This window comes from Colletotrichum karsti (assembly GCF_011947395.1).
Source record: "Colletotrichum karsti strain CkLH20 chromosome Unknown Scaffold14, whole genome shotgun sequence".
Taxonomy (NCBI): Eukaryota; Fungi; Ascomycota; class Sordariomycetes; order Glomerellales; family Glomerellaceae; genus Colletotrichum; species Colletotrichum karsti.
In genome coordinates, this window is record NW_024065914.1 from 863,973 (window position 1) to 881,847 (window position 17,875).

At 53.5% G+C, this 17,875-nt stretch overlaps 8 protein-coding genes across 8 annotated transcripts; 2 read left to right on the forward strand and 6 right to left on the reverse strand.

The window, feature by feature from the left end:
• Window positions 1–516: 516 nt before the first annotated feature.
• CkaCkLH20_05192 (cellulose-binding protein) lies at window positions 517–2,028 on the forward strand (the record flags this gene model as incomplete). The annotated part of the gene is made up of 1 exon (XM_038887911.1): window positions 517–2,028. One exon carries the CDS (start codon window positions 517–519, stop codon window positions 2,026–2,028), a length of 1,512 nt encoding a protein of 503 aa, XP_038746953.1.
• Window positions 2,029–2,157: 129 nt separating this feature from the next.
• On the reverse strand, window positions 2,158–2,757 carry CkaCkLH20_05193 (integral membrane mpv17 pmp22; the record flags this gene model as incomplete). The annotated part of the gene is made up of 1 exon (XM_038887912.1): window positions 2,158–2,757. One exon carries the CDS (start codon window positions 2,755–2,757, stop codon window positions 2,158–2,160), a length of 600 nt encoding a protein of 199 aa, XP_038746954.1.
• Window positions 2,758–3,752: 995 nt separating this feature from the next.
• On the reverse strand, window positions 3,753–5,509 carry CkaCkLH20_05194 (monosaccharide transporter; the record flags this gene model as incomplete). Its single annotated transcript, XM_038887913.1, has 5 exons — window positions 3,753–4,152; window positions 4,209–4,781; window positions 4,829–4,931; window positions 4,984–5,340; window positions 5,401–5,509. 5 exons carry the CDS (start codon window positions 5,507–5,509, stop codon window positions 3,753–3,755), a joined length of 1,542 nt encoding a protein of 513 aa, XP_038746955.1.
• A 992-nt stretch (window positions 5,510–6,501) lies between these two features.
• On the reverse strand, window positions 6,502–7,566 carry CkaCkLH20_05195 (parallel beta-helix repeat protein; the record flags this gene model as incomplete). Its single annotated transcript, XM_038887914.1, has 1 exon — window positions 6,502–7,566. The coding sequence occupies one exon, from the start codon at window positions 7,564–7,566 to the stop codon at window positions 6,502–6,504; it is 1,065 nt and encodes a 354-aa protein (XP_038746956.1).
• Window positions 7,567–9,495: 1,929 nt separating this feature from the next.
• CkaCkLH20_05196 (uncharacterized protein) lies at window positions 9,496–12,498 on the reverse strand (the record flags this gene model as incomplete). The annotated part of the gene is made up of 5 exons (XM_038887915.1): window positions 9,496–10,391; window positions 10,447–10,715; window positions 10,773–10,854; window positions 11,776–11,949; window positions 12,015–12,498. 5 exons carry the CDS (start codon window positions 12,496–12,498, stop codon window positions 9,496–9,498), a joined length of 1,905 nt encoding a protein of 634 aa, XP_038746957.1.
• A 554-nt stretch (window positions 12,499–13,052) lies between these two features.
• On the reverse strand, window positions 13,053–13,611 carry CkaCkLH20_05197 (uncharacterized protein; the record flags this gene model as incomplete). The annotated part of the gene is made up of 2 exons (XM_038887916.1): window positions 13,053–13,272; window positions 13,412–13,611. The coding sequence occupies 2 exons, from the start codon at window positions 13,609–13,611 to the stop codon at window positions 13,053–13,055; spliced, it is 420 nt and encodes a 139-aa protein (XP_038746958.1).
• A 582-nt stretch (window positions 13,612–14,193) lies between these two features.
• CkaCkLH20_05198 (FAD binding domain protein) lies at window positions 14,194–15,523 on the reverse strand (the record flags this gene model as incomplete). The annotated part of the gene is made up of 3 exons (XM_038887917.1): window positions 14,194–14,551; window positions 14,611–14,980; window positions 15,031–15,523. The coding sequence occupies 3 exons, from the start codon at window positions 15,521–15,523 to the stop codon at window positions 14,194–14,196; spliced, it is 1,221 nt and encodes a 406-aa protein (XP_038746959.1).
• A 1,012-nt stretch (window positions 15,524–16,535) lies between these two features.
• On the forward strand, window positions 16,536–17,511 carry CkaCkLH20_05199 (NmrA-like family protein; the record flags this gene model as incomplete). Its single annotated transcript, XM_038887918.1, has 2 exons — window positions 16,536–16,790; window positions 16,846–17,511. 2 exons carry the CDS (start codon window positions 16,536–16,538, stop codon window positions 17,509–17,511), a joined length of 921 nt encoding a protein of 306 aa, XP_038746960.1.
• Between the last annotated feature and the right edge of the window lie 364 nt (window positions 17,512–17,875).

Consider the following 17,875-nt stretch of genomic DNA (forward strand, 5'->3'; position numbering starts at 1 on the left):
TCCGAACGAGACGAAACCGGCTCTCTTTGAAGGTCATTCGAGAAAATAGGAAGAAATCTGAAGATGGGGCATGTTTGTTTGCATGAGAGATGTATGTTGTGTGAACATCACATGCACCTACTTGCTTCTCAGGAGCGTAGCGGAACACCTGAAGCTACTATCGCCGCACTACTCATGAACAGGCTGACACCATCGGCGACAAGTTCACCCTCGAACACGTTATTGAAGATTTAATTGAAAGATTTCACTTCTAAACCTGTCTAGTTACTCAATAAACGTAAGCTGTTCTCATTTCATGATCCAGCGACAAGCCGGACTCGGCACATGGCAGTGACGCAAGGTCTTGTGAGGGGCAGCGTCGTGTTAAGCTCCACCGAAAGGGGTAATCTGAAGCGCTCGCTTTCGTCAATGGGGTTACGGTGAGAACCGCTCATATTTGAATCCAACTTCAGTCATGAGATTCAGACACTGACTTTCCAGAAACAACACATACCATTTTCATATTCAGTGGTCAAAATGGTTAGGCTACAGGCTTTGGCGAAAGCCGCCGTTCTCCTGTCTTCAGTCAGCTCAACCCTGGCCGCTGCACAATGCACCCCCGCAACACCAGACAAGCCCCGCGTCTTCCTCCTCAGCGACATCGCCAACGAGCCCGACGACGCCCAGTCGCTCGTGAGGCTTCTCGTATACTCCAATGAGCTCCGCGTCGAAGGCCTCGTCGCCACGACGAGCATCTGGCTCAACGACACCACACGCCCGGACCAGATGCACGACATCGTCGACGCCTACGAGGAGGTGCGGCCCAACTTGCTGAAGCATGCGACCGGGTACCCCGAGGCGGGCTATCTGAGGGATCTCATCACGTCAGGTCTTCCCGTCTATGGTATGTACGGCGTTGGAGAGGGCAAGGACAGCGAGGGCTCGAAGAGACTGGTGAAAGCCGTCGACGCCTCGGACGAGCCCTTGTGGGTTCCGGTATGGGGTGGTGCTTCGGTCCTTGCACAGGCGCTGTGGCACGTCAACGCGACGAGGTCGCCGGCGGAGATTGAGAAGTTCGTCTCCAAGCTGCGCGCCTACAGCATTTCGGACCAGGACAACACCGGATCTTGGATCCGTCGCAACTTCCCCCAGCTCTTCTTCATCGCCAGCATCCACCACTTCAACCGCTATGCCCTGGCCGCCTGGGGAGGGATCTCGGGCGACCAGTACTACAACTTCCCGAGCCTCGCCAGCAGAGACGTCGTGTCTGCGGACTGGATCAAGGAGAACATCCAGCGCGTCAGCCCCCTCGGCGCGAAGTATCCCGACACCGACTTCATCGTCGAGGGAGACACGCCGTCTCTGCTATACCTCATCCCGAACGGACTCTCGGACCCGGAGCACCCGGAGTGGGGCTCCTGGGGAGGCCGGTACGGCCCCGTCACATACGGCGAGGGCCATTTCGCCGATAGCGTGGACGTCATCAAGGATTCCGGGAAGACCATCATGAGCTCTCAGGCCACCGTGTGGAGGTGGAGGGAGGCGTTCCAGAATGACTTTGCCGCCCGTATGAAGTGGACCGGCAGCTCCGGGTTCGACGGGGCGCCGCATGCCCCGGTCGTGGTCTTGAACGGGGACAAGTCTCGCAAGGTTGTCAAGATGGTGGTTAAGGAGGACCAGGAGATCGGGCTCGACGCCAGGGAGTCGTGCGATCCCGACGGAGGAGACCTTACGTACAAATGGTGGCAGTACCTGGAGCCGTCCTCGAACAATAACAGCCCCGGGCGGGACGTCGGCAAGCTCGAGCTGAGCGACACGAACTCGGCCATCATCACCGTTACCATGCCCTCGAAGGAGGTACTCCGGGCCGAGGGACGCAACCGCCACCCGGAGGAAGACAAGCATTTGCATCTCATTCTCGAGGTCTCGGACGGAACGCTGGTGTCGTACCGCAGGGTTATCTTCACCATCCCAGCACCCAAAGCTGGCGAGGCGACGTCGTCAGGCGAGAAGGCGGCGGAGAAGGCTGGTGCTCATGATGAATTGTGAAAGGATATCTTGCCACACAACCATACCGGAAACCGCTCTATACCCCTAGGTTAAAATACATGCTATGCTAGAGCCGAAAAGAAAAGTCTATTTCTTGATGCAAATAATGACCCGGCGCTTCCGATTTTTTCATGACAGGAAGAAAGTGAGAAACATGTTCCACGCGAACCCGACCGTCATTCCAACGAGTGCCCTGTATCCGACAGGCACGAATGCAAAGTTGAAAAAGGCCACCAGCGGCCACAGCTTCCACGCCGCCTTGATGAGGTCGAAGATCCTCTCACTCCAGATCTGGTACGTGATGGTGGCGCTCCCTGTCCTCAGGGCGGAGGTGATGATGAGAAACGCCGAGTTCATGATGAACAGGCCGATGGTCTGGTCGACCAGGATCTTGCGGGCGACATTGAAGTAGTTCTTCCCCGCGGGCGGCGCCTGGGCGGCGACGGGCTTCTCCGGCTTGGACTCTCCCTTCTCGACCGTGGACGACGACTTCTTATGCGACTTGGCCGCGGCCTTGCTGGCGGAGTTGGGGAACTGGTCCTCGAGGAAGTGCTGCCACCAGTAGTTGATGTGACCTTGAATGAAGCCGAACGTCGCAAACTCGGCCACGCGCCGGAAGTCGAACGGGACCGCGCCTCCCTGTCTGTGCTGGTTGACGAACTGGGCCGTGAAGTTGGCCGACGCTTTCAGGGTTGCCGATTGTAGCGCCGTGGCGAGGAGTCCGGGCATAATGACGGGCGCGGCGATGAGGTGAGCGAGGGTGCTTGCTGACTCTCTCGGTGAATGTTGGGGGCGGCGTCGCACTGATGAGTCGTCGTCGTCGGTGATCGAAGATGCGGTGTGTTTTATTGGGACCACGTTGTATCAAAGCTTCGGCCGAGCACAGAGCATCGTGTCAGCGGCGGCCGATATCGTACTAATTTCCGGCACCTCGGCAAGCCCTGCCAATCCCCATATTAAAGAGGAAAGAATAACCACCCTTGTCTTACAGGATTCCAAGCGAGAGCCGCTAACAGAGCCGAGCTTTGGGGGCGTTTGGAGGCCTGAATGCTTGTGAGTGAGTTGGTTTCCAGGCACTTCATTGAGTGAGAACTCATAAGATACGATGAAAGGCTCAGTATGAGTGAAGATCTCATAAATATTCTGTGATGGGCATATGATATGGTTTTACAATAGACTATTTCAAAACGGAACATTTTATGACCTGAATACATAGTAAAGCTCAATTGCATAGTCCATGTTTCCTAGGAAAATAGTAAGTTAGGTCGCTGATTGAGTAACGATGGTGATGAGCTCCTGCGATGAAGTCTCGGGCGGCCTTCGGTCCGACACTGATAATAGACATTGGATTTTTTTGTCTGCCCAGTCCCAGATGGGCATTTTTACTCGCATGCAACCTTTGAAGTAGGGGGAATCAGTCTGGCAGTTCATCTTTCGAGAAGTAATACATCTTCGACGCTGCGTAATTGAATCACTGCGACCAAACACGTTGTATCGCAGGTTTGGGCTCCGGCCTCACGCCATCTTAGTTGATCTATTTCTGTAGTTTCTTACGTCAATATTAACCTTAAGTTTATGTTTATCCATGACTGTCTTCTTTTGGAAAATGCAAGCGCCTTGCACACCGTTTGGCAGTACGTTGGTGAGCGCTTAGCACCCCGGCTTGTGTCGACTGCAACACCTCGCATGAGATAAGCCAGGGTGAGGTCTTAACCGAACCCCCCCTAAGCGTCTTCGTCCTGCTCGATCTCCATCTTCTTCGCGCCCTTATCCTCTACCATCGTAATCTGCGCACCCAGACCCGTCGAGACGTACTTCTTGAACTCCCGGGTCTTGACGTTGGCCTGGAACATTTCGTCGAGCTCTTCAAGGGAGCGATTCTTGGTCTCGGGAACCATGAAGAACACCCAGACAGCGGCAACAACCGAGAAGGCGCCGTAGATGAAAGTGACGCCGCCGCCGAGTTTGGCCTGCACGTACGGGTTCACGAAGTTGATCGGCACGGAGGTGAGGAAGCTGCCCATCGAAGCCAGGAACAGGGTCTTCTCTCGGAGCTGGCCCGTTCCAATCTCGCCGGCGACAATCCAGCACCCAGGTCCCCAGGTGATGCCGTAAATGGAGTACCTACACGCACGTTTGGTTAGCCTTACACACTCAACGTAAGTGTCGGGGTTTCATACCAGAGAATGAGAAGCGCAGCAGCAGCATTGGCAACTTCCGAAGAGTAGTTACCAGCAGAACCAGTCGCCGTCGCAGCGCCGGTGCCAAGCATCATCCCAGCCAGCAGCACAGCACCGAGCGACAGAGACCTGCGACGACCGAGCTTGTCAAACGTCAGGAAAGTGATGAAATGCACCGCGAAGCCGCAGCCGGTAACCATGACGTTGGTACGCAGCGAGTCCGGGAACCCGAGCTGCTGCATGAACGTGACGATGAAGTTCTGGATGAAGGAGACGCCCTGGGCCTGCTGCAGGATCTGCACGCTCATGGCGATGATGGTGCGGCGGAAGTTGACGCCCTTGAAGCAGTCCATGAGGGACGTGGCCTTGTGCAGCTCGCGCTGCTCCTCGACCTGGATCTTGAGGAGCTGGACTTCCTGCGCGATCGTCTCGGGGTGGTTCGAGAGCTTCTTGAGGACCTCTTCCGCTTCGGAGTACTTGCCGCGGTAGATGAGATAGCGGGGAGATTCTGGCATCAGCGGGTACATGACGACGTATCCGATCGGGACGAAGAGCTGGCAAAGAATGACGATCCTAGAAAATTAGCTTGAAGGATCAGACTTTTGATCGTGATAACTCACAAATACTGCCATTTATCATTCCTTGTCCGGGATAGATACACGGCGATAGCTGCCATGAAGACGCCGAAGGAAAGAAAGAAGCTGTAAAGGGCGAGGAAGGCACCTATACAGTCAGTACCAGAGGACAACTTAGTTCTCGTTGCGACTAGGAATACCTCGAATTCTCGGAGGAGAGCACTCGGACAGGTACATGGGTGTCAAGTTCGACGCCAAACCCATGCCCGCATAGACCAAGATTCTTCCGACCACCAGCTGCCAGAAGGATGTGATCGCGGTCGATTCGAGAATGACACCGGAGCCCATCAAGGCCGAGATGACCAGGAAGGACTTCTTGCGACCGAGCCGCGATGTCACAAACGGCGCCAGGATACAACCGATGATGATACCCGCCGACCCGGTGCCCGTTCCGACGGAGGTCTTCGTAGCTGGAATCGCGTATCGGCCGAGCGCGTCGTCGTAGGATCCGTACTTTCGCTGGAACTGTGAGAGACCGAGTGCGCCTCCCCACCAGCCTGTGTACTCATGTCAGTCGTTTTCGGTACGAGTGTTGAGTTGTAGGTATTCGGACGTACCGTTGTCGAAGCCGAAGCCCATCGCGCCTAGGTTGGCGACGCAACCGATGAGGACCAGGCGCCAATTGAGGTCCTGGTAAAGAGGATCATTCTTGATTCGGGCGAACATCTTGCTGGCGAGACGTAAGGCTACCACGGCGAAGAATCGTGCGTATCATTCTAGAATTGTAGACGAGCTTCACGTCGTCAAGTTATATGTCGGCCGGAATCTAGTATCCGTGGACGGAATAACACGGATTGACCCAGTTACCCCAGCATTCTGCTTGCGGGGCCCCGAACGGTGCGATTTAGCGCTTTCTGGGGTTTATCAGTTGGGATCTGGCGAGGTTGATGATCCAAGTGCTCAATGAGGCAACTTTTAACACTCGAGCGGTCGCGGAGGCTGGTAAAGCCAGGGGTCTGTTGGCTGACATGATGCGACGTGAAGACCATCGGCTAGTTGTGGCCAGGCGGAGTTGGCGCGGAGTTGTTACGCAGATGAACTGGCTGAAAATGTTTTAATAAATCATGAAAACATTTCAGTGGTTAATATTGCCTTGTTCGGAACCGATCTGCATAGCTTGCTGTGAGAACTGAGGGGGACATGCGACAATGGCGCCAGGATTGGCCGGCGAGAGGTGAGTGAGCTCGGCCAGCTTCTGCGGTCTTAGATGCGACTCTGCGATTATTGCAAATCGAGAAACGATTCAAGATCCCGTCAAAACGGGAGATTTAGGCATCGGCCCGAGATGACCGACAGACATCCACCGTCATGTCATGAACGAGGATGATTGGTGTGTCGAGGCAACTTGAAGGACTGGAAGCACGGGAACCCCCACATCGGAGCAACAGACGAGATGGAAGCGAAGCATGCCTATTTATTGATAGGGGCCTAATTTTCTGACCAGCAATCCCGTCCGCCCGGGGAAGTCTTGCTCCATCGCTTTCGTTACACCCAAAGAGAGTCGCTCAGTGTTTTTGTTGCCGACGCTTGGTGCACTAGAGCACCACCAAGAGCCAAAAGGAAATATGGACAGCGGCCTACGAGGCCAATAAGAAATAATGTACTGGTGAAAGAAAAACACGCGCCCCGAGACGATCCGAACAGCGTCGAAAGCCCGCTTAGCAGACGTTCCTGGCACCGTTGCCGGTGAGGGTCCAGTTGACGTTGTCACCGCAGGGGGACTCGCGGACGGTGGTGCCGTCGACCTTGAGGGTGATCCAGATGTCGCGGTTGTTGGGGAACTCGGAGCGGGCGGCGACGCGGACCTCGCCGCCGCCGTTGACGGTGCCGCCGCGGATGGAGAGGTTGTAGCAGTTCTCGATGAGGATGGCGTTGTTGCCGTTGCTGGCGAGGTCGACGCTGGTGATGACGGCGGCGCCGGACTGCGAGACGCAGAAGATGCCGCGGCCGCCGCCGCGCGAGACGACCTTGTCGACGTAGACGTTGGTGTTGTAGTTGCCGTTGGGGTTCTGGCCGTTGTTGTTGGCGAAGCGGAGGGTGCCGTAGCCGGTGCCGGCGCCGACGTTGTTGCCGTCGACGAGGCCGACGCGCGCGTTGGTCGTCTTCTGGAGCAGCAGTCCCGACTCGCCGACGTTGCGGGCGATGACCTGGTCGATGGTCAGGCCGTCGATGTTCCAGGTCTCGACGGCGTGGGAGCCGGCGCCGGTGACGCGGATGACGCCCATCTTGACGTTGGAGTTGGCGGCGAGGTCGCGGTCGAAGCGGATGCCGAGGCCGCCGCTGAGGTTCATGGTGATGGCGCCGAGGGTGAGGTCGCGGGTGCCGGAGAAGCGCAGGCCGAAGTACGGGTTACCCGTCATCGTGAGGTAGGGGATCTGGACGCCCTGGGTGTTGGTCGATTCGATGGCGCCGCGGCCGGAGCGGTTGCCCACGTTGATGGTACCGCAGCCCTCGAAGATCTTGCCGCTCGCGATGGTGATGGTGTTGGCGCCGATGGAGCCCGAGGCGATGACGGAGACGCGCTGGCCGGAGGAGATGGAGTCGAGGGCGGCCTGAATGGCGGCGCGGTAGTCGGAGCCGGTGTAGACGTTGGCAGAGCCCCTGGTCGCCGTGAAGGAGCTGCCGGAGCCGGTGACACGGGCGTCAGGAGTACCGGAGCCACACTGGGCGGCAACGGAGGAGGCGAGCGCCAGGGCCGCCGTGAGAATGGAGAACTTGGCCATCGTATTAGTGGTTCCCTTGAATGTTCCTGACGGGGGAAGGGGGCTTCGAGGTTGGAAAGAGCGTGGGTGAAGATCTTCGGGGCTCCTCCTCTCGGGGAAAACAGCAGGGCAACATGTTTATATCCATCCGGACGTCGGTGGAGATGGCGATGTGCCCAGATGTCTCCCTCAGATGCGCACCAGTCTCGTAGACGCGCCCACAACAAGCACGTTCGTTGGAGGACGAAATTGGGCCGGCCCCTTGGACCGGGAAAGGATCCTCCGCATTCATTTACCACGAGCTTGGGCACGGCTCGGCGGTGCTCACGACATGCTCCGGACCGCCCGGGATGCCTAGCTGGTCGCGAGCTGGACACCTGTATTGGGCTGCCCAGGTCGGTTGAATGGTACACGAATGGAACCTCGACGGGGGCAAATGGAGAGAAGAACTGTTAGCTGCTATTTGGTGGCTTGCTTACTGTTTATTCTCGACCTTCCCGATTCATGCCTTTGAAACTTCCGTGCCTTGGCTCACATGTTGACTCTTGGCAACGAAGCCAGGTCTGGCTTGGCAGCGGTCATCGGGCGTTCATCAGCGCTTCTTTCGACGTATGGTGGTCGGCTTTTGGCGGCTTTTCATGCGAATGAGACCTCAATCCTCCAGCTCAATAGTAAGCTTGTTTTATTTCTTATTTCTGATTCTCCGATTCGTGCCTTTAAATCACGGTTATGTCTTGGCTCCCGATTGTATCAAAAGAGGATGAGATGTGCAGCACTTTATCCCACGAAATGTCAACCCTTGGCAGTACAGCGACATGCCTTGATCCAGGGGAAACGTCTCAAATTGACAATATCTTTTACTTCAGGCCCAAGCCACATTCAGGTGCGAGCTTGTCTGTCTCACGAACTCACCGTCCCACTCATAGTTCCACCTGAGGAAAACGCCATCTGAATTTGATCATACAGCTCAGGGTTCTGCTCTCCGGGGTGTTGAGTCTGGAATTGCCGGCTATTAGAGCTTCGGCTGTTAATATGACAATCATGGGGGGCAACAATTAAACGTGCCGTATGATGGACTCTATTTAGTGGGTTCCTGCACGATCCTTCGTTCCCCGCGTTTGACTCGTTATTCTGGAATCTGGGTGATTGCCGCCGAAAACAGTCTCTTTTTATCCTCATGACCTGCAGAGACCGCACAAACGATTAGTGCCATCACACAATGAGTACCGACAGGTCCGGCGTTTAACTCAAATTTTCCCAGGGAGAGCAAAATGTGGGGAGCAGTCCTGACAAGAAAGTGTTGAATTAGTCCGCCTTGGCATCCCAAACCCCCTCATTCGGCAGATACGAACTACATCCCGCCGCCAGTGTAACCTAATCGCCAGAAACCGCCTTAGGCTGTGTGTTGTCGAAGGTGCCAAGGGAAGATGTGATTGAAATTGGGGGCCAAGGACCGAATGGGAAACGGCTGTGTTTGTTTTCGGGGCGGGATGCATTGCCAGCAGCTGATCAGCCCCTATTCTGTTCTGAAGAATAAGCAAATGAACACGATCGTTCGGCGATCGGCAGAAACAAAGCCGAACCGTTCAAATATCTAGGCCTTTTGTCCTACCTCAATGCGCCATACTCTGCCTCAGTAGTATGAGGGCAATAGTGTGAAGGCAAAGTCCGCGCTGAAGAGAGACTTCTTGGTAATGAGAACGATCAATTCATATTCCCCGATTTCCATGAGAATTGGGGCCTTCCTACTCTGTGTTCGGCCTGCCTCTCATTCAGTGAAAACTAGAATGATGTTGTCACGGTCACTGACCAGATGTCACGCACTCTCATCGAAGGTTTACGTGTAAACATGACTGGGCTTAATGTAAAGCCATAACGCAAGGTACAATTTCTGACTTGATCCCTTTCGAACCCCCAACCATTACCCCCAACCACGTCTTCATCGACGGCTCACATAGCCGGCGGAGAGCTAATTGTCTCGACGCACGATTTGCAATTCAACTTGACACGCTCAAGACCGAAACTGCGAAGTGCATTCCATAGCATCCGGTCCAACTTCATCTCATCACGATCAGCATCATCATCGTTGACAGCCGCCAATTCCTCGTATTGCTTGTCGATGAATTCTGGAAGCGGCAAAGCATGGCCAGTGAGAGCCATTTGCTGCGCCCAGTAGAGCATGCCAATGAAGTGAAGCTTGGCAGCCTCAACACGCAACAACCCATTTTGTGAGCCGGAAGAAAGGCGCAAGTAGTGCCTGCTTTGTTTGTCGACGCAATGGCCGAGTCCTTCTGAAGGGAACCTGATCTTCGCAGTCCCGTATCCCATGTGACTTGGGTCTTCGAGGATGAATTCGTATCTTGAATCAGCTGATGCTGGCATACTAACGAGGTGTCCATTTGGCCAGCGCTGACATGGGCATGGCGGATGAGGAAGGTACCAGAACTCGCTTGACCTACTTCGCATAGACAAAATCCTACCCTCGCACTTGTCGATTGAAGCTGCTCGGTCCCAGCCAACTGCTAACAGACAACTTATGTGTACTGGGATTGGCACACCCCACTCAGGACTTGCATGAGAATCGCTGAAATCCTTCAGTAGCATGTTGCCGGCCCATGCCTTTACGAAGTCCACGTCCTCGTCTGGGTCATGTTGCTGTCGGTAAACCACCGTGGTCAAATGCTCGATGATTGCTAAGACATGTGACGTGGCGTCACGTCGGGCTTCCATAGAGACATGGGGTTCCAACCAGAACCAGTCAACGTACGGTGGCGACTGGTTGGTGCTGGGGTCGTATTGTTCAAGCCAGCGATAATGAGATTTTACCCCAGGACAAATGTTGGATCCTGTTTTTCATTAGCCTCTTTGAAGTTGTTTTCATGTTCTAGATGATACCCTCACCAAGTCGACACCTAATTATTCTCATCAGGCGGTAAAGTGCAGCATCCCACGAATAGGGGTCGCCATTAGACCCAGCCGCTGGCTCTTCTTCATAGAAGAAGTCCAGAATCAGCTTGTCTATCTTCGGTGCGGACTCGGGACGGTAGCGCTGAATATCCCAGTAGAAGAAAAGAAAGGTCTCTTTCCAATTGAACTGCTCCAACCCATCATCCATTTTTGCAGGTGACAACACAAGAATCAACTGAAACGCAGTGGCGAAATCCAATATACTATCACCCAGGTATTGTGTAACACAATAAATACTGTCAGCACCTCTTCAAACCTACACGTAAGCGGAGTCACAATCCATGCGAAGCGCGAGTTTACTTTTGCTTCCAATGAGCTTAGATATCTTGAAGGTTTCGATGGCTAAAGCATGATCAGTCTTGTTCAATGCTTCTTGACATGAGATCATACTTTGGACTCACATGAAAAGGAGAACTGACGGCAAGAATAAAAACAGGATAGTCTGAAACAGTGGCTCCAAGGCATATAGATTTTCATCATATGCCTTTCGACATCACAGTATTACGATAATTGTAAACATTTGAGATGAGTGATAAGCTCTATGCTATCAAGATTGAAGGTAACTGTAAACAACCCCCTAAACCAGAAATAGTGCCGAAGTAAAGTGGAATTGCAAGAATCGAGTCTTGTCTTATCCCGGATGACTTTTCAATATCAACTACACTTGTCCGAGATATGCAGCTGTTGACACGTCCCTCTCCCCTATTCCTCTACTCTTGCCGCTTAGCCTCAACCTCAAGTCCAATAAACATCTCAGGGAAAACCAAGTGCGGCACCGAAACTGCCGTCCGCACGGGACGATGTCTCGGGATACGCTTCTTCAGAGCTTTTTCAGTGAGCTCCCACAACATCACGATGTCGCAGTGGTACGATCGCGGCAAGGAGACATCCTCCCATCCGCGAAGGCTAGCGTTTTTGAGAACATATCATCTTGTATCCAAGGTACAATTAAATGAGAAGTGGCGACGCCGGCTGGTGCTGTAAGAATAAGACGTTGCTTGCGTCTATCTCGCACGCGTGGAAACGGTCCAGATTCTCAGCCGTTTAAATACTTGTCCATCCCATGTCCGTCGGAACAAGAGCGCCGTTGATGGTGTTCATCCCATCAGAACAGAGAACCAACACTGTCTTGGCAACCTGATCCAATGGTGACCATCCGAAATTCCAACTCTTCTGGTTCGGATCTCCATTCACCGTATTGAAGGTTGAGACAGCTAATACTCGTCAGTTCTGGGTTTTCTCATGAGGAAAAACAATACTCACTCAGTGCGAGACCTTCCTTATGGAAATCAGCAATGTGGTCTTTGTCCCTGGCCATGCCAGTCACCATGGGTCCTGGCATGATGGCTAGGCAACGGATGCCCTTGGGTCCGTAGAATGCTGCTGTGCTTCTGGTGAGGCCAACAGTGCCGTGTTTCGATGCTGTGTATGCCACGCCTGTCATATCACAGTTAGGTTCATGTTTCTCGATAGGTTCTTGAAACAATCGTATCAGGACTTACCGGCTCTGGCCCCGTGAGTTCCCGCCGCACTGATGACATTCAGAATGACGCCTCTCTGCCCGCCTACAATATCTTGCTTCAAGAATTGCCTGATAGCCTGCTGTGATGTGATGAACGGTCCCGTCATATTTACCAAAATGTTCTTCTCCCACATCGCCATGTCGCAGTCTGCTGTTGGATGCATCTTGTCCGAGAGACCTGCATTGTTAACCAGTACATCCAGACGGCGACCTTCTCCTCCAGAGAGATACGATGAAAACGCAGCTTCGACTGAGTCGGGAGACGTGACGTCGCATTTAACGGGGTGAACGCGAGATCGGTCGGCTTCCGGGACCTCGGACGGGAGGTTGTCTAGGGCTGTTTGAGAAATGTCAAGAGCGAGGACTGTCGCGTTGGCTGCGAGGAAGAATTTGGTGATTGCTAAACCGAGACCTGCTGCCCCGCCTGTGATGGCGACTGTCTTTGAGGTGTAATCTACAGACATGGTGGGTGGCTAATGATGGTGTAGATGTCCGTCGTGATATGGCGGCTGTTGGTCGACGTTTGGTGATGATGAAGAAAGGCAAAGCTGGATTTGATAACTCGATTGTTAAGTTGTAGGAGAGCCAGATTTTATAATAACGCAAACCTGTTTGCAGAAGAAAGTGTTTGAAGAGCTCCTGTTGTGAGGTTGAGCAGCTTGATACAGGGAACGAAGCCGAAAACGAAACCGAGACCGACATTGCTGCAGTACTGAGGTGCATTGCGGGGAGTTGCAGTTCCCCGGATTTTGTGTGCATGAGCGTCGATGATAGCGGTCACTAGCTTGTAAATAGATACATGTATTCATTGGCTTTGAAGTCACTTGGCAACATCAAAGAGAATATTTCATGAAGGAATTGCAGAGTGTGTGGTCTGACAAGCGAGAACGGAACCGAAATCTGAAAATTGCCGAAAGTTGTCTTCTCAATTCAGACGAACATGCTACTTGATGGTCCTTGGCATCCTTCATCCCCAGATCTCATCTTTTGCCTGATGCAGTATCCGTCGCATCACTCTTCAACCAGCTAATCCGGTAGTCCGGTTCGGATCACGACCGGTGGTTGCCTCAAGGTTCTTCTCGGCCCCCTCTTTACCACTGAGCGGCCCGGAGATCAAGGGCGCGCCGGAGCGGGAAGCTTGGTCCGCGACGCCTGCCGCCCGATCGGGGGAGCCCGTCAGGAAGGCGAAGAAAGCCCCGACAGTGAGAGCTACGCCACCGATCGCGTAGACAGATCCACTGGAGATTGTCAACAGATATTCAACGAATGACCTTGTATGTGCGACCAGTGGGAGTGGACGGCGAGGGGTAACAGGGGTTTCGGGCTACAGCGGGTGTATCCGGATAAGCAGGGGACAGGCAACAAGGGGAATCTCACCGATTTTTCACCTCGCTCGGTCTCGTGGGGACTTCCTTCTCGACCGATCCGGCCGGGGGTGGTTGATCGCCGCCGTGGTATGTGCGGGTATCCCGCTGCGGCTCATGGACGGCGTAGGTTCGCCGGGATGAGTGTTGGATGGAGCGGACGGGTGATGTCCGGAAGGTTGACAGAAGTCTCGATGATCTGAATGCTGACATGTTTTGAGGTCTTATTGCGAACGGGCTCACTCTATTGGTGAATGCGAGTTTAAAATCAATTATGATGAGGTTGCTTCCTCGAACACTTTGAAGTAATGTTGATAGGTCAAAAGGCAATGGGTGTGACACTGACTTAGGTTTCGATTTACTTTGAAGTCTGCTTCTCTTCACTAATTTATACTCAATAAAAACTCCAGTTAATTTGTCTGGGAAATCATTGCTATTGTCGCTTGCGTGATGTAGGACTGATGAGTTGCTCAGAATGACCGAAAGATGATGTCGTCGAATGGTATGTTCTGGGGCCATTACGGTGGGGAAGCCGAGCGTATCCGGCCGCCCTCGGGAAACTGGAGTACTTGTGAAAGATCTCTCGATATTCTTCTTTTGGTATATGAGTAATTAAGGTGTTTTTAATTGGTGATTCACTACTTCTCCAGACCCTCCAGGGGCTTCATGTTGCTGGTTCTGATTATGGGACCCCGCGCCTTCGTGTCCGGAATCCAACCATGTCTCTCGCCCCGTGATTCAGACTTCCACAGACTTGCTGGATCTCAAACAAGTACATTGTTCCAGGCTCTTCTATCACCGATTTCTCAGAGCTGCGTGAATCCCGTTGTACGTCCAGTTAAGTCTCATCCTGTCCAGCTGACCCTGCGCAGAGATGTCCGTCGCATACCGCGAGTTCTGTTGAACCTGCGATGCCCGCGGCCTCCTCACGGAATCCCAAGTTTGCAACACTCCGAAAACGTTGCTTGCGTTGACGTTATCGTGGAGAAGAAGACGAAGACCTTCGGCGTCCTCGATTGCCTGGGTTGCCCCTTGTCCCTGGAACGGCGTCATCGGATGGGCTGCGTCCCCAAGAATGACGGCGCGGCCTCCGACGTAGTGAGTCAACGGATCCGCGTCTTTGACTTTGTACAACCTCACATCTTCGACGTTTCTTTTGCCTCATGTTAGCCCCAGATACCAACTCCATGCAGAGAAACGCTAGCCACTGACCTCATGATTTCCAGCATCCAGGGAGCGAAATCCTTCAAGTTTTCGAGCATTTCCGCCTTGTTACCTTCAGCACTCCACGATGCTTCACTCTCTTGTGACAGCATGGTGTCGGGTACTCGAGCAACAACGTTGAGAGCGGTGTTATTACGGCACGGGTAAAAGATTATGTTGCGTCTCAAGTCGTCGTCGGCTGTCATCATATTGAGAAACCCGCCCGCGTCGGGATCAATCGCGGCTGGTAGGCCTCCAAGTACCTCCTTTGCCTTGTCCAGGGAGTAGACGAAGCGGTAGAGCGAAACACCGGATGACACCATGTTCGGCTCTCCGCCGAGGATAGCTTCCCGCACAACGGAATGAATCCCATCAGCACCTGCGACGTTGTTAACATCTCAGCAGCGTTCTCATACGAACTTGTCTCACCAACGATAACGTCTGCTTCAACCACCTCCCCATTACTCAGGACAACCTTCCCTAACTCAACATCTACCTCTTTCACCTCCACACCATGCACAATCTTAGCCTGAGGCCCAGAGATACCCAGCTTCGCAGCATCTCCCGTCGCCAGTCTGGTCAACTCCTCCTTCAGATCCTGTCGATGCATCAACAGCCACTCGCTCCCGAACGGTTCCGTCACGCCGGTGATCTCTCGCAACAAGTTCCCCTCCTTGTCGTATGTCCTCGTACCAGAACACACCGTCGCCTTTACATTCTCCGGGCTAAACTGGAACGCGCTCTTAAGCATCTTGCTCCCGTTGGGCCCGAGTCCGATGCCGGCGCCTCGCTCGGGCGCGTCTTCCGGGTCGCGATCGTAGACCACGACGTCATGTTTCTGTCGAAGAATGGCGGCGGCGGCCAGCCCAGCTATCCCGCCGCCCACGACCACGATCCGAAGCTTGGTGCCGTTGGCGTTCATTTTGCTGCGGTTGAGGCGGAAGACGGTCGCGAGATGACACTACAGCCGGTGTAGCAGTTATTCGTAGCCTCGTTCGGCACCTGATGTCCAGCGGGCAAGAGGAAGGCAGGATTGTGAGAAGTCCCCCGCATGACCGTGGTATTTTGGTGCGACATCAAATGAAATTCTATTGATAGCGCCCGTGATTTTAAGCTGATGTGACGAAAGCTTAAGTGAGGGTTTCAACTCAAATCGTCCAGGCTTGCCGGGACGGCAGCGAATGAGGGAGCTAGGCACTATCGGGATGTTCATGCGTGATTTCTGGGATGGGGTGGTTGGATTTAATCAAACATTTGGTGATGTCAACGAGTCTGAGCTCGACCGGATCGAAAGAGACATGATTTCCGGGGCCGGGGTTTGCCTACCAGAACAACGCAGGCCTCCGAGCGTCGGGTCCGGGCCCGCTCCGGACCCACTCCGGACCTAGCCTCTACCAACCTGAAGTCATTGTGGAAGGCTCAGTAGGCGCAAATGCCATGAGTAGTGCAAATTCTCAGCTTACTAATGTTTTTGGAAAAAAATATGTGGAAGCTGACGGAACGCCTGTTGATGTACACAATGATACGGATAGGCCTTCGGGGAAGCCGCGCGGCTCGGCCCTTGTCGGAGGCCGGGTTGTGGGGCTGTTTAGTCAGAAGTGCCGGGTTGACGGCGCTTCTAGTTAGGTAGGCTGCGGTATGCTGCGTAACGTTCGGCACGAATTTGGGCCGCTGGAAACGCCGCCGTTCGAAGGATCTTACCAAAGCGCTACTCCATCTCGAATTCTCGCGGATAGCATGCACCCTGCGCAGGTGATCAACATCACGATCTTATCGAGGGCTATTCGTTGATTACCAAGACGCTGCCGGGCTTAAAAAGTACTATAAAGCTCGATTGAAATTTCAATAAGTGCGATATTTATTTCCTTGCATCTTACTTTGATCTATAACAAGCAATCGCAACTCTGAGCGAAGAAATCGAAACAGTCTTCAAGATGTCTCGCGCTGTGTTAATCTGCGGCGCAACTGGGAAGCAAGGCGGTGCTGTGATCGACCAACTCATCCAGCAACAAGCCGACTTCGAGATCCTCGCGGTTACCCGGGACCCCATCTCCGCGTCCGCACAGCGACTGTTGCAGAAGTCCAAGAACATCAAGCTCGTACAGGGAAACATGTCGGAGGCCTCGGCGCTTCTGAAGGCCGCGAAAGAGGTCGCCGGAAAGCCCGTCTGGGGAGTCTTTAGCGTCCAGGTAAGTATTCTCTCTTATTACTGATATCTTCCTAGCGAATATTGACTCAGCTCAGGCTGTTATGGGAACCAACCAAGGTGGTCTTGATGAGGCAGGCCAGGGGAAAGCTCTAGTCGACGCAGCGCTCGAAGCCGGGGTTGAGTTCTTCGTCTACTCGTCTGTCGACCGTCACGGAGATTCTTCACTCGACAACCCCACGGATGTGCCTCACTTCATTTCCAAGCACCAGATCGAACAGCGTCTAATTGCGAAGTCCAAGGGATCCAACATGAAATGGTCGATTCTTCGGCCCGTGGCGTTCATGGACAACTTCACGGATGACTTCATGGGTCGAGTGTTCGTCACAGCGTGGAAGATGGCTGTGAAGGAGAAGCCATTGCAGTTGATCGCGACGAGAGACATCGGTTTCTTTGGCGCCCAAGCCTTCATGAAGCCGGAAGAGTATCGGGGGAAGGGCCTCTCGTTGGCTGGCGATGAGGTCACCTTTGACGAAATGAGTCGAGTGTTCAAGAAGGTTACTGGAGCGCCACCGGCTGGGACGTGGAGGTTCTTTCCTTGGCTCTTTATGGCCTTGATGAAGGACTTTGGAAGAATGTTTAGATGGTTCTATGATGTTGGTTACGCAGCGGATGTTCCGACTCTGAAGAAGGAATACCCGGCGATGAAGGATCTGGAGACTTGGCTGAAAACCGAAAGCGACTTCAGGAAGCGGGCTAACTAATGGGGACGTTGAGGACAGTGCTCAATCACCATCGATAACGTTTGTAAAGGCTGGAGTTTCTGAATTTTCATGTCCGTTAAATAATGTACTAGTAATAATCCATCTGTATTTCATCTCATGCCTATCGCTGCATATCGACCTTCTAGCCGTTGTGACCACGCCGATACTTCATGTCAATACGAAACTTTGCGATGCAACCATTCACCGAGATTCAAAAGAAAGTCGTGGCATCAAAGACATGACTCTTGCAATCGTTCGACCAATTTCAAAGAAATTGACCTGAAAGATTTGACTGCGGCCGTGCCTGTGAAACGGCACCTACCCCGTTCGCGATTCGTCATCCGGTCTCCGACGAAGGCCGATC